Source organism: Pimephales promelas, chromosome 13, assembly GCF_988280905.1.
Source record: "Pimephales promelas chromosome 13, fPimPro1.hap1.1, whole genome shotgun sequence".
NCBI lineage: Eukaryota > Metazoa > Chordata > Actinopteri > Cypriniformes > Leuciscidae > Pimephales > Pimephales promelas.
The window spans coordinates 12,554,676-12,570,663 of NC_142781.1; the positions used below are offsets into that span (position 1 = coordinate 12,554,676).

Sequence of the window (15,988 nt, forward strand, 5' to 3'; positions counted from 1 at the left end):
CAGAGACTAACAAGCTAAATGAGATAACAAGGGGCGTGGCATACATGAACACAAATGAGGAGCGGGAAAAAGGGAACAGGACTGAACCAAGTGCACAAAGATAGGGGGAACACAGATAGACATCATTACATAGCCCCCCACTTAAGGAGCGGATTCCAGACGCTCAACACAGACAAACAAACAAAACTGTCCAGGTGGGCGGTGGAGCGGAGGCGAATCTGGGGGTGGGATGGAGGGCCAGGTCCGTGGAGCAGAAGAGGAGCAGGCGACCTGGGCGAAGCAGGCTGTGCAGGCGACCTGGGCGAAGCAGGCTGTGCAGGCGAAGGCCAGGGCGGAGCTGGACGAGGCGAAGGCCAGGGCGATGAAGACCCCTCGGGCGACCGGGGCGGTGAAGACCCCTCGGGCGGCCACGGCGGTGAAGACCCCTCGGGCGGCCAGGGCGGTGAAGACCCCTCGGGCGGCCAGGGCGGTGAAGACCCCTCGGGCGGCCACGGCGGTGAAGACCCCTCGGGCGGCCACGGCGGTGAAGACCCCTCGGGCGGCCACGGCGGTGAAGACCCCTCGGGCGGCCACGGCGGTGAAGACCCCTCGGGCGGCCAGGGCGGTGAAGACCCCTCGGGCGGCCAGGGCGGTGAAGACCCCTCGGGCGGCCAGGGCGGTGAAGACCCCTCGGGCGGCCAGGGCGGTGAAGACCCCTCGGGCGGCCAGGGTGGAGGAGACCCCTCGGGCGGCCACGGCGGTGAAGACCCCTCGGGCGGCCAGGGCGGTGAAGACCCCTCGGGCGGCCACGGCGGTGAAGACCCCTCGGGAGGCCACGGCGGTGAAGACCCCTCGGGCGGCCACGGCGGTGAGGACCCTTCGGGCGGCCGCGGCTGGGACACTGGGCCCCCCCCAAAAAAATATTTGGGTTGAGTCCCCAGATTAGGGGCAGACGGGGCGTGGACCGTCTCTCGCTGGACAGAAGGGACGGGCTCGGGCTGGACGGTCTCGGGCTGGACGGTCTCGGGCTCGGCAGAAGCAACGTAAAGCGCCTCCGGCTTAGCAGTAGTGACGGTGAGCGCAGGCTCGGCAGGGCTGACGGTGAGCGCAGGCTCGGCAGGGCTGACGGTGAGCGCAGGCTTGGCTGGGATAAGTTCCGGCAGATCGCTCTCGGTGGCGGCCATCTTGTCCAGACACACCGGTTCAGCGGTGGCCATCCTTGGAATGAGGGCTAATGTGGCAGTACCACGTTTCTTGTCCATTATCCCTACAACATATTTTGAATCGCTCAGTTGTAGGGCCAAGCCAATATAAAATCCTATTGTGCCTTGAGGGGGATGCAGTGGCATGATTGACGCGAGTGGCTCTGATAGTCCCCCTCTAAAAAATATCATGAGGCACAGAGGGTCAATAGGAGTCACATTTGCCAGATCGAGGAAATCCTGTACATACTCCTCAATGGGCCGGTCTCCTTGACGGAGACACATAATCCGTGCAACTGGATTCCTGGAGGTCATTGCTGCTGGATCCAAGTTAGCGGTGGGTTCTTCTGTCACGTTGCAGGTTGGAACATCGAAGGAAGCAGGATCCAAATGCAGCAGCAGTAGTAGTACTTTTATTAAATAAACCAAAGACTAGACATAACTGAGACACAGCGAACAAGATCAACATCTAACAACATCAAGAACCCACAACCACTGTAACACGACACATGGTTTAAATACAGAGACTAACAAGCTAAATGAGATAACAAGGGGCGTGGCATACATGAACACAAATGAGGAGTGGGAAAAAGGGAACAGGACTGAACCAAGTGCACAAAGATAGGGGGAACACAGATAGACATCATTACAGATATTTTCCTGCAGTTGTGTACTTACAATATCCTAAAATTTTGATGCTCAAACCCTAAATAATAGCTCGTCCCTGGTCATTACCACCTTTCCATGACGTAATATCCACATTATCCCTGGTTTGAGCTTGTACTGCCATACTAAACATTGCGACAGACATGGACAACTGCGTTACGTGTAGCGGCACGCTCACAATGTTGTTGTTTCGTTCAGACATTATGGACCATTGGGACAAAAGTAGAAATAAAACGACGATTGCGAGATGCAGAGAGCTCCACATCCTCGACTAACTTCAACTTGACAGAGCTCTTGCGTGTACTTTATTAGACAGGTGAGCGAATGTACATAAAAGAATCAATGTTATATAACTTAACATGATGACATGTTAGAATATGATCAGTATGTTATTCTAATGTTGATCTAGCTTACTGCTAGTCTCATACAGCCAACAAACTAACACATAGTTAGTTTGTTGGCTGTATGAGACGCACTCAAATGCTGTTTTGTACGATAGCGTAACGTTAGACCAAGTGAACATCGCTGCGTTACCTCACAAGTTTAATTCGGCAAATAAACTGACCTGTGCGAGTAATAATTCAGCAGAATGAAATGTGATATTCCATTATATGCGTGACTCGCGTGTGGCGCTGATATCTGTCTCTCATTAGCAATCGCCCCCTGCTTCATACCACAGTTATCATGTTAAAAAACATCAATGTATTCACTCAACCATAAACAGTTTTAGATCTATTGGCATGACGACAAGTTCCATAATTCCGCTTATGCGTCATCAACCTACACCTTTGTTATTGTAAGAGTTTAGCGACCCCTATCGGCAAAACATATTGTAGCTTTAAATTGATCAAAAGTGACAGTAAAGACATTATGTTGTATTACTAAATGTTTCTTTTTCAAATAAAAGCTGTTTTTTTAACTATTTTAAACTATTTCCGTTTATCAACAAATCCTGAAAGAAAAATAACTTTCCACAAAATTATTCAATAGCACAACTATTTTAACATTGATATGAAAAACTGTTTCTTGAATATTAGAATGATTTCTGAAGGATCATGGGAAAATTCAGCTTTGCCATCTGCAGGAATAAATTACATTTTAAAATGTATTCAAATAGGAAATCACAAATTACTTCAGTGATAACTATAACTTATTACTCAGTTCTTAAATGTATAATTATAGTGTAAAACGGACCGCTTAAAATGTAACCTAATTTTCACATTTTTTTGAGGAAACCCTTGTGAAAAAGTATGCTTAAATGTTGCATCAAAATATACTATGGAAGTCAATGAGACCAGAAACTGTCTGATAGGCTTGTAAAATAAGCCTATTTTCAAAAAAAAAGTGGAGTATCCCTTTAAATGAGAGTACTTGTGCAAGTCCATAACTAAAACATTAATAAACTGAGGAACACAATTCTCAGCTTGTTTTTCAGCTGTAGCCATCATACAGAAAAAAAAGGGCATGCAGTCGATCCCTACAAAATAAGTATTTTTAAAGTAAATTACTTTCATCAAAATAATCTTAATTGTAATATATTTAAAGAAATAATTAATTGTGATTGCCTTCATAATCGTGCAGTCCTAATACAAGAGAGAATGGAGAGGAAAGAAAGCATCAAAAGAGATATTACCCAATATCTCGCATGTCTGGGATTTCACTTATGGATACAGGATTGTTTAACACCCTTGTTGGACTCACCATGGAGCACATATGGAACATGCTGTCACTGCAGAATAGAAGAGCTGGACGGCACTGTGTGTGTTTGTGTCTGCCTGTCTGTCTGTCTCCATATGGTCACCGTTTTTATCTCACCATGAGTAATAAGTGACTTAAACTTGCTTTCATACAGTAAATGCCGTAGTGCCAGATGAAATAAGCATGCTGACGTTAATCATGAATTTCCCTCTCTCTCCTCTCAGTCTTATTTAGCTCATGCTGATTCATTTGACTTAGCTTAGAGCTTCACACCTAAACAAATACCAGGTGCCGTCATTTAATAACTCAGCAGATAATGAGCTCTACTATGAGACAATCACTATGGGAAATTAAGGCCATAATACTAATGAGTAATACATATAAGTTTTATATAACCATTTACAATCATAAAAAGTAAGAACAAAATTATGCCTCACATGACTTATTAACCTGTCACCATCCATCCATAATAGTTACAAATTCATGGATAATCACCTAAACTTTGGTCTGAGAAAGAAACTGTACATGTAATGTACTGTAATATATTAAAATAGATCTCAAGATTTTGTCTTTAAGACCAGTTTATTTTAGGAGTCCATGTTGTGCTCTTTATTAATGACATACTGTACATAAACAGTGTGACTTTCAGTTACTAAAAACTAGAGTTGCATACAACAACAACTGAAATACACATTGCATGAATAAAACAAATCTAAACCTTAAAGGTTACTATTATGCCCTTTATCAAAGTCTTGATTTTGTTTATGGGGTCTAGTAGAATAAGTTTTTGTACTATAATGTTAAAAAACACTGTGTTTGAATGTGCTCCGGAAATGCCACACCCTTTACCATTACTGTGTGTTTCAACACACTACTAAAACAACTCATCCAGACCATATTGTGATGTGTATGTTACTGGAAGAAAACTCAAGGTGTTTCAGGGGGTTCAGAAGCAGTGCTTTACTGATGTAGAGAACTATTCTCTTTGGAGTGGCTTGGTGCTTTGTAACTTAGCAGACCTTTTTTCATGCTCAAAACAAGTAAAGTTGATAATGTTAAAAAGCATTATATGTCCTCTTTAAATTGTAATCAAAAATTTGTAGAAATATATATTTTGTACACTATTGAACCAGTTAACAGTCAAAAGTCACATTTCTATCATCTATCAACAAAATGAGGTATTTCATTACCATCTCCCCTGTATGACTTTCTGAATTTTTATCCAGTCAACGGGATTGTGAAACATATTTTGGTAACACGAGTTCTTGGTTTTCAATATCTTTTGCTTCCTCTTTTGTTACTTGTGGTTTGACTTATTTTGCTTTTTATTAATGTTTCCATTGCAAGAACTAAGAATGCACATAGGAAGCTCTAGGATTTTAAAGGAATTTGATATATTTGAATCCAAGTTTGCTTGCTTCCAGCCAAGGGCAAAGGCCGAGTCATTACAGAATGACTTGTGAATATTGGTTTGGTACTGTAAAAGTTCTCTGTTAGAACCGCATCTTGGCAAAGAGAATGTTCTGTGGTGTACCACTCATGACTTGCCGGGAAATTTGGAAAACGTGATTCTTTACTGGTCACTTTTTTATTTCAGTACAACATTCTGCTGGTGATGAAATGCTGTTGTTTTGGCTTAAATCGATCTTTTCTTGAACACCTATGAGAAATGCAGACCGCATCAAGTCCAACTTGGTCCAATTCTTATCGAATTGAAATTATTGGACTTGTCAAACCTTAATTATTGGCAAAGGAAAATTTGCTCCAAAGAGCAGACTGATTGTCTGTAATAAACAGACTGCAGGCTACATGTCCAAACTTTCTGTGCTTTTGCCCCTATCTGGAAGAAACTCATGTGTTACTGCAGATCTAATGCAGAAACATGCTAGGTTTCCTGAGAGTCTCTCATAGCCAGACCTTCAGACTGTTGACAGAAGGTCTGGACTCAGAAGATCTCATTGGCTAATGCCGAGTTCAGACTGCACGATTTTAGCCACGATTTTGGCTCGCCGACAGGTTTTGAGAAATCGCCGACAAATGCCCGAAATCACAGGCAAATCGGCACTCGTTCACCCGAGTAAAATCACGCAGTGTGAATAAGCAAAGGCGCGATCTGAGAGAGTCGCCGACGCCCGTGAGATATTTGGCGTGCTAAATATCTGGACCTGTCGGCAATTTAAAATCCTGCTGTGTGAAAAGTGTTCTGAATGAAAACTACACCGGCGATTACCGACAGCCAATGAGAGAGCAAGATACAGAACAGCGGGGAGTTCGGGGAGGAGTAATGGATCACATATCAACATGATATGGCATTGTTTCAGAAAAAAAGGCTTCTTTTCGTTCTCTTTGGACACAAGAAATGGAAGTAAAATTTGTAGAAATTTGGCAGGAGCACCCGTGTCTGTTTGACGTTTCATCTGAGATGTACCACAACTGGGTCGAAAAGGAAAAAAGTCTCACGTGAGAACTTTGGTCTTGCACATGTGGTGTCGCATTGTTTCCTTGTCACATCTCACGTGTGTTTGTTTTGAAACGTAGTTTGCGCACAGCGTGCTAGACAGAGTTGTCGGCGATTTTTCCTATTGTAAAGTCATGCAGTGTGAAACCTTTCGCCGATCCATCATGCAATGTGAACACAGCAGCAACTGAATGCTGGCCAAGATAGTCATGCAGTGTGAAGAGAACAGCGACCCGACTACTTTGAAAATCGTGCAGTCTGAACTTGGCATTAGGATCGCCCAGGGGCCTTCTGACTGACAGCAATCAATTACAGTTAGTTTTGTTCCGTATAATGCTTAAGGCCAATTTATAGTTCTGCGTAGGGTGCACGCGGTAGGTACGGCGTGCACCCTACGCACAGACGCGTCGCATATCGCGTACCCTTCGCCGTAGCCTGACACGCACCTCTTAAAAAATGTAACTACACGTCGCGACGACGCGGACCGCAAGATCGGTGATTGGTCAGCTTGGTAGCATCACATTTCCTCCTACGCATTTCTGCACGTACCATCTCCTCCGACGTCTTCTCTCATTTCTGCCTTTCAGTTTTTGTAATTTCACTAAAATGAACTGTTTTTCCACCTCAATAAGCTCCAACTCCAACATGATCCGCTCTCTTTCAGTCGCTATTGCTTGTAGTAACCTAGCTGCGAGGAATCTAAACACAGTGGAACATTAAAACCCTCCGCCGCCAACTAGCGTTTCGGAGCAGTAATGCAGAGCAACCAAGACCTGAACGCAGAAGTATAAATGCTCACAACGGCTACGTGCGTAGCCAACGGCGTACACTACGGCGTACCCTCGACGCAGAAGTATAAATTGGCCTTTAGAGGCGTGAACATGTAACATCTGGACTGGTATGTAAAACAGTCTATGCTGCAAACTTAACATACTTTTGAAAATACAGCGTTTAGTTGATCCAGATAAGCACTGATTGTCACAATTGTAAACACAAAGGCTTGCTTCTTCCACAAAGGGCTTTGGCGTCACTACGTCTTTCTCTCCAGTCGGACCTGTAAAGAACGTGACATACACATCCCCTGGACATCCTGTAGATTTCAACCAATCAGATGACTTTGAAAATCTTGAAGTGTTTCCAATTAAAGGCTGATTTATACTTCTGCATCGGACCTACGCCGGAGCCTATGGTTTTCATTTACAATTCTGCGTTGTTGTCTGGGTTGACACGCAAATACACTTGCAGAGGGACCTTGTGAAACCCAGGGAGCGGTATTAGCAATCACTTTACTTGCGTCCGCGTAGAACTGACGTTGTTACATTTTTGGCGAGGTGCACGTCAGGGTACACCGAAGGGTAAGTGCGCTACACACAGCTTACGACGTAGCTACTGCGTGAGTTCGCTGCAGAAGTATAAATTGGGCTTAAGTGTGCCATATGCATCAGACATTCATCCAGCGCTCCGTGGGCATGACATCTGAGGCTGAGACAAGTTTTCCTGTATTTGCTTGGACCCGGCGATGACCCGGCGGTCATGGATGACCCGGCGGTCAATCCATGAGAAGGATATGAATGCAGCTTTTCTTTGTGGCACCACTACTGGGTATCATGTGACAATCCACCACCACAGAGATATATTCGGTTGACACTGGCACCCCTTTTAAATCCACGAGGATTGTCTTAACATGGCTTATTGATTTTGGCTAGCACCGCCAGAAAATTAAGGAATGGCTACATGGACTGTTCTTTTTTCTGTGATTTTGTAAAAGTACAGCCAAGAGACATCTACTGAAACCCTTTTATCAGCTCCCTCAACTAGGAACAGATTTCCTTAGTGTCATCTTTCCTCCATTACACTTTTAAAACTGACCATCCCCTTTCACGAGCATGCATACTTAAGCTCCAATCCTAATTAAACATACCTGAATCAGATAATCAAAGTTTTCCAGATTACTAGAAACTTCCGATGTTGGGGAAGGTTAGCCTTCCAGGAGCAGGATTTAACACCCCTGGTATACTGGGTATACTGGTATACAGGATGCTCAGGTCTCTCGGGGCTGGTCCTCACCTAGAACCTCAACAATGCTTTGCACAGTTCATGCATCCTTCTTACAAACTAAATCTTAAACATTATGTCCTTGAAGTTTAGTTTATTTGAAGTAGAACATGAATTCTATGCAGAAAATAAACCCATTGACCTCAATTGTGTGATTCAAGGTAGGCTTGCTGTTCAAGTCTGAGATAACCTGGGGTGGTCATGGGGTTAGTCATACACCTCTCTGTACCTAAGAGATGAGTGTAGGTGTATATGCACTTTAATGATTAACCTTTACACCAGTGTTAGTGAGGTCACAGGCGGCAGCTTCTGGTGTAGGTCAGAACACAACAGCTGCTTGTAGGGATTAGCTGTCTATTTCTCCCATCTAGCTGTATATCCCCGCCCTCTCTTTCTCTCTGGCTTTTAACACGTCCTCTTTCAGATCAGTAATTTTGCCCAATGATTCGTTTCTTCAAGTTTCTATTTACTTCCTAATATGCAGTATTGTTCACCTAAAGGCTTTATGTATATGTAATATTTAATACTAGCTCATAACTAGCATCTAAACTGAGACTTTGCCTCTCTGAAAATAATAGTTAAGTTTTCTAAGAAGCTGAACTTCAGATGTGCTGGCACAGCTAAAACAATGCGACTTTATAAATTGTCTTAGCCCCACCTATGCACTATTAGATTATGTTGGAAAACTTTTATGTAATTCCTTTAAATGACAGTAGTGTTGGACAAGATTCTTTGGTCCAACCTTGTTGGATTGACAGACCTTACTTTCTGTAATGGGCAGGAATAAGCAAGTCTGGAATAATGCTGCCCCTGTTGCTACTCTACAGCTTAAGACTCTGCCTTTAATGAGAGGGGTTACAGGCCTAGTTGGCTGGAGGCAAGTGGAAGCCTTTGGGAATGGCAATATCCTTTTTAAAATTGCCAAGTTCAACTTTGATCCTTTGGAGAGGGGATTTTATTTAGGCCAGTATTGGTTTTGCTTTATATTTGCCTACACTACCTCTCTCTGAAAACTGTTTTTTTATTTATCCCCAGAAAATGGTTAGAGATAAGGACAGTTGTTGTCGAGAGGAGTGTGGAAGTCTGTATGATGAGGTGGCTTGATAATGAGTTGGCTACCATATTTTTGGCCTCAGGAAGTGGTCAACCCCAATGATGTGCTGCTTTCTCTTCATTATCTCATTTTCCCTCTCTTTGTGTAAGATGTAAACACATAGAATCACAGAGGGAGCTAGGGTGGGCCTGTAAGAATAGGCACTGGTTGACTTTTCTTGCTGACAGACCTGTGTGTGTGGTCTTCCATAACTTAGGAAACAGACCTAATCAAAGAGGTCAGAAACATGATCATCAAGCTTGGCTCAACAGATCAAGCTAATGCACAGCTTTGTTCAAGATACTATGCAATTTGCAGATATGACTAATGCTTTATATACAGATCTTTTGAAATGACTTGCTATAATGAATCACCTTTGTGGAATTGTACATGTTCTTGCCCTAAATGAGATAATGCAGAACTGTTGTGTTTATTCTAGTATTTTTCATCATCAGGCCGAACAGGTATCGTTTCTTTATAGTGGCGTCATCTACTAAGGCATTTTTACCTTATGCAATTTTTGTTGTTCTAGTGTTTGGTAAGAAACATTTGCGATCATTTGTGTAAGTGTATTGCTCTACATTTGATAAGGTCCTTACACTGTGCTTCTTTCAAGTTACGTGCATTGGCATGTTTTGAATCCATCCATCCATCTTACCACTTATCCTCTGTAGGGTTGCGAGGCTCGATATGTTTTAATTTGTTCTAGCAAATTTCCTTAACAAATACTTCTAGTTTCAGATAAAGCATGCGAAGTTTCACCTCAGATGTGCCTTTGTGTACGTAAAGAATATCAAGTGCTGGGAATCCCCAGTGTAATCGCTTCAGGCTGAATTAGCCTGGATTTAGGGCTGCCTAACGCCGCAACACAAAGCAAAGTCAATGAATGACTGTAAAGCAATCACCATGAACTCCAGAGTCTGTAGTTGGGTCTTTTGGGAAGTTGTGTTAGATCATAACACAACTATTTTACTTGCATAATATTTACTTACTGGATAATTATAAAGGAAAAGATTTCAGGTTCAAGACCAGTTGATGGACAGTGAAGGGTTAAGTGTGTTTCCTGCAGGAGAATAAATTAAATGTGGCCATAATCACATTGCAGGAATGCAGTCAGTGTACTCTTGTGAAACACCCCCTAAGCCCTGGCTCTGCTCCACTCTCTCAGCGCCTCACACAAAGATGGCTTTGTTCTCCCCCCCCCCCCCTCCCCTTTCTCTCTCTCTCTCCCTCTCTCTCTCTCAACTTTTTATTTCTTTGACTCCTTCTAACTCTCATTTGCTTTGCTATATCCCAGTTTTGCTTTTTCTCTCTCTCAGCCACTTAGTCAATGTTCCTGTTTTCCACTTTTACTTTCTCTCTTTTTCGTGGATTCTGGGGGTTTTCCCATACCTTTTCCTACTTTTATTTTGTTTGGAAGATCATATTTATGGACTGTTTTTTCATTTTGTTCATGTTGTTTTATTGCTTGTTTTCTCCAGAAGAAAAGTTTCATAATTTATAAAGAAAATAAGTTGCTAAAAGCAGCGGCACAAGAAAACATTATGTATTTTACATTGCCCCACCAAACACTTAAACTATATTTGTGATTTTCATATGGGATAATTAAAAATATCAATGACTATGTTATTTTCAAAAGATGCATTAATGCAAAATTTAGTTCTGCTTTGTCATTGATGATCGACTTAGTACCGACCAGTTTGCAAAATCTCAATTGGGAGGGGACCTAAACAAATTGTCACAAAAACATAACCTGCTTGCTGCATGGTAAGACACTTCTTCAAGTTCATATTAGAGAGACATTGAGAGAACTCCTGCTGAGAGGCAATTCATTCTCGGTTACTGATTTACCCAGCTGTTGGGTAATTTTTGGTGAATTCTTTCCCTCCCGCCTGATCAATTGGACAAAAGACGTGCAAGAACTGGCGGGTTTTCTTCTAGGAACCGTCATCTGCTCACATCTCGGACTGCAGCTGCTGCTCTGTATTCCAGCCACACGTGCATCCATGTGAATATGGAAGCAACAAACGAAAGGCTCTGCATACGCCATGTTTCTCTTAAAGATTCATTCTGTTCACAGGTGCTGGTTTACCAGCGCCCATTGAGACGTAGTGTATGTGTGCGTGCACATAGGCACATGTGCAGATTTCTGTCTGTACTTATGTGAGTGTCATTGTTGAACAGAAACCCCCCTCTCTATTTAAGTGCTAAACAGAATGACTCACCCTGTCACAGCTGCAAATATCCGCACTCCCAGAACTGTATTCCGCTTTCAGCAGAGGGCATTGCATACATGGGTACCAAAACCCAAACTCCTGAAAGTAAAATGGGCTTTGCATTACACTTTCAGGCTCTGAGTCAGACCTGTTAGACTCAGATGACTGTCAGTTGAATTCAAGTCTACCCTAAAAAGAAGGAGGGTAAGTTGAGCTACATGAACTATCCTGACCCTACCTCCCATAAAAAACGAGCCTGCAAACAATGGTGTTTACTGTCAAGGGTGGTTATCATCCAATTCATTAAATTTATATTGAGATTATGTAAGGGCAATTACACAACTGCAATTCCCCCTTTCTGTCCTTCATTGTGGCTCTCTTAAAAAGCCACAGTGTCCTCAAATCTCACAGAGGAAATGGAGCATTTCTGAATCAGAACATTTTTGCTGATGTACCCAGCCTTGGCTCACAAAGGACAAAACGAGGCCCTTATTAAGCTGCCCCTTTGCCAGGCCACATGGAGGATTTGCGAGTTCAATGGGATCTGCAGGAACAACAAGGGAACAACGAAACTCTTCATTCTGTCAGGGAAGCATGGCAGAGGATACTAAACCTACGGCCTATTTTTCTAGACAAACTAAGCAACTTATTTGAAGCCTAGGGTAACATGAAGGTGCCATTTTATTTACCCAGCGTGTCTAAGCTGAAGCCTCGCATTATCTTCACACAGATAAACTTGAAACAAAAGGCCTTGGCTGACTCAATGTTTCCAGCAGGGTTAGGAGTAGAGGGATTTTACAGAGCTGTACCATGTGTCTTGGCCAGTACCGCACTGACTCATTATTAGCAATCAGTGTTGGATCTGGATGGCTTTAGCTGCTGTGGTTCTGCGGGGTAAAAGCTCCCATGATTGTGAGATGTTTTTCAAGCTGCTCATCTCTGTAATTTAGCAATTCGGTTTGATTATTGTGGGGGGACTGACTGCACCCAGAATAGCTCCGGCCTATGAGAAAAAGAGGGGCTTACTAATGATTTCTGTTTCATAAGACCTACAACTTGCTACTCAAGTGCAAAAACACATTCTTGGTGGGGCTGATCCACTAGAGTTCTCTCTCTGCCGGGACGGTCTTACTGATGTGTCCCCCTAAGGAGAAGTTTTCGGGACTGCAGTGCTCCAGGTGAAGGGGCCCTTTCTGTGTTATGTTATACAGCAGCAGGTTTCACTAAGGTGTTCATTTCAAGAAACCTTTTATCTCCTCCTCGCAGCCCTCCAGACTCCATCTGAGCTCCATAAATCAAAGTGGCAGAGTTGTGGGGGTCAATGAGAGAGCCCTCAAGAGGGGTCTTCTCTTGTTCACTTTGTGCTTGTCCTGGATCAGCGAGTTGGGCATTGCGAGCCGGATCATTTATTTTACATATGTAGGCTACTACTACATGTTCACTCGTGCTCGTGCTAAGTTCTCAAAGCTCTTGCATTCCATTTCCAAAAGGGCACAATGAAAAACGGTGAGTGATAGACCATCCTCGCGCCTCCTGAAGCTACAGGTTTCTTTTCGCTATTTCCTGTCCCGCCAATCTTGCTAAGACTTGCCCCATGTGTTCTGCTTTATGGAGTAATAAAAAAAGCGTACTAGCTCTCATCTATTCTTGTTAACAGCACAGTGTGTGCTTGTTTGAGTGTGACAAAGGGTGAGAGAAAGGCTGGATATTAAGAGAATTTGGAGCAGCCCCCATATGTAAACATTTACGGTTTGTCTCAAGCTGCTGGTGTGATTACAGAGGCCGTACTGTACAGAGGCAGTCGAATGGAAAATGCAGAGCACATGAGTATGAGTGGCCTACTTGCTGGAAAGCATTTCCCGACCACTCTGCTTCATGGTATTAGCAGGGCGCTGCCTCTCGAAACTAATGTGTTACATCTCATATATCTTGTGAGGAGATCCAGTCAACATCCGTCTGCACTCTGTTCAAGTTTGTTTATGGGTTTGCTTATCTCCAGATTGAATAGATGTTTCGGCGGCGTAGAATGACGCAATGGAAACTGAACCAGATGAAGTGAATAATTATGTTTGTAAGCAGTATGTTCACGCTTATAGTTTTGGAATACCAGTCATGTGAAATCATCACTAGTCATAGTTTTGAAGGACTCATCCTGAACAAACCCTCTTGTTTTGATGTGTCATGCGTTTTGCTGATTGTTACTTCTATGGGGAATTGGACAAATCGCTCATGCCTGTTATTACTCCAAGCATAGACGTTGCCAGTGTGTGGGATGCTAATATCTCTCTACAGAGGCTATGCTAGCTTTAGTACACGAGTCTTAAGAGTGTTTACACTGATGGTGATGTGCAGTGTCAAAGCGATGGATATCATTCGTTTTCAATTAGAGTTTGCAATTTAAAAAGATAAGCAATGCAGAGCCTACCAACGTGAATGCCTTCAGTGATCTTCCACCCGATACAGATTTTTATCTCTGCCGATAGGAACTGCTTCACTGAGTCTTGAAGTTTGATGTTCATGTCTTTGCCTTCTATTTTAGGGCATTATCATGAAGTTTTAACAGAAAATGAAACGAGACTAGTACCCAGCTTCATGGGAGATGTTGTTCTCATGAAAAGCCAGAGCTTGGGGAAAAAAAAGGTTTCATAATAAGCATCACAGCCACAGGAATGACAGTGGCAAAACATAGCTGGATGTGTATTTAGCCATGTACTACACTGTATTCCCCCTCAAACCTTGCCACACTAAATTTGGCACTCATTTCCCTCAGCTGGTCACTAAGAGTATGTTTCCTTGGGTTTTATAGGAATACATATTAGTCATTTAACTGCTTCTGTTCCTTACTGAGACTTGCAATGGAGGTTCAACCTTCACTCAAATTGATACTTGTTTGTATACTGTATATCTGTGTATAATACCATGATGTCAGCCTGTGCCAAAACAAAACCAAACCCTATTTTTCTTGTCTAGTATATTGTGGAGTCATTTTTTGAAGCAGTTACTGGAAAGACACTTGCATCTAATCATGTAAACTAGCGAGACAGTGGACAAGACTCAAGGGTTGCTCATGGGTCAATGCAAAATAAGAACTCATAAGATAATGAAATGGGGACGTTTTTAGAAACTAATTATTTTTATTCATGTTCATTTTATACTTAAAACAGAATTGACCTGAATTAGCCTTACCTCCAAATATCTGATATTTCAGTCACTTATTGAACTTTAGTAGACAAAGTCATGGTGGTCAGGGGTCCTCGATGATATAATTTCACTTTTTAATTTTATGCTTTTATGTTTTCCAGGGAATGAAAACCCAGAAAGTTCTTTAATCCATGGAACAGATCCAGGGCTCCAGCCAATCAGAGTGAGGACGGGGTTCATCTACAACCTCTCCCAGGCCACGCCTTCTTCTTGCTGAGAACCCTTGGCTGCAGAACTTCGTGGCTGTTATTGTCCTATTTTAAGGCCAGTAAACAAATGTTTTCTATGTCAGTTAAACCCTCAATGTCATCCATTATCTAAAGATAACGAAGTGTGATGATCCATTTGAACGTCAAGGTTATTTCAATGGTCATTTGACTGCCCCCATATGACTACATTGACACTTCAGTTAGCATGAGGCTATTGAAATTGTTGAGGCACACATAATTGAATATTTATCATGCACCATAGATATTCTTAACAATAAAATAATACGAACTCTTTATGATTTCTTTCAGGTACAAGTCATGGTTAAACATTGCAGGAACATGTGGTGGATCAGCAGCTTCTTTATGGCAACAAAGAACGACAGACACAAAGCGGACAGAGCAAACTCCACAAGTTGACGGCCAAGACTCCCCTTCGTAGAACATTACCTCAGTTTTCATCTAGTTAGGAAACTGCAACATCAGTCAGCTATTGATTGACAGGCTTAATTTTCCTCTCGCTAGTCGTGTGATAAGACAGCAGTCTGGGCCAAACGCTTCTTGACCCTGACTGGCCGTTGCCATGGCTTCTGTTCCCATGACTCCTGTTCCCATGGTTCCTCTGCCTTAAAGGGAAGTTTGTCTGATTAGCTGAACAATGGTGTTATTTTGGGTGGTTCCTCCTTTTTCGGCTTGTTTTGCTTTTGGTTGTATCTGCACATATAAGCATTGACACATTCTCTATGGTCTACTCCTTTCTAGTGAGTAAGTAAGTACAGCTTTTAAACTTCTAACATTAATAAATCTAATCGATTTCAAAATTCAAGGTCTTCTAATCTCTAATTATTTCAGCTTCATTAGCAGATTGTGCTGACAGCGCAAACGACGATCTTTTGCTCTCTCCGCCAGCAGATAAAGTCAGTTTTGACTACCCATTCCGCAATGCTGAGTAGGTGTTCTTTCTGTCTGTCTTTCTCTTTCATCCTCTTTCTGTATATCTCTCCTCCCTTCCCCCCATAAGCAGGCTGATAGGCTGAGAGTTCACATGTTTTGACAGATCATTTAATGGTTGACCTGTGGCGATATCGCTGCCTGTGCCTGTGCCTGTACCGAGGGGAGGAAAACTCTCCCCCCTTCCAAATAAACTCCTTCTTTCCCTGCAAAGCAGAAGGCTCTGGAGAATAATACATTCATAGGGAATTTAAAAATCAGAG

At 42.8% G+C, this 15,988-nt stretch overlaps 1 protein-coding gene across 2 annotated transcripts in view; it reads left to right on the forward strand.

Moving 5' to 3' along the window:
• rad51b (RAD51 paralog B) overlaps window positions 1-15,600 on the forward strand; it is a 50,628-nt gene extending 35,028 nt beyond the window's left edge. For both annotated transcript variants that reach the window (XM_039692093.2, XM_089118490.1), the window contains exons 10-11: window positions 14,670-14,832; window positions 15,087-15,600. In XM_039692093.2, the coding sequence (XP_039548027.2) occupies window positions 14,670-14,785 (116 nt within the window). In that variant the 3' untranslated portion in view covers window positions 14,786-14,832; window positions 15,087-15,600. The remainder of the gene's footprint in view (window positions 1-14,669; window positions 14,833-15,086) is intronic.
• The last annotated feature ends 388 nt before the right edge of the window (window positions 15,601-15,988 follow it).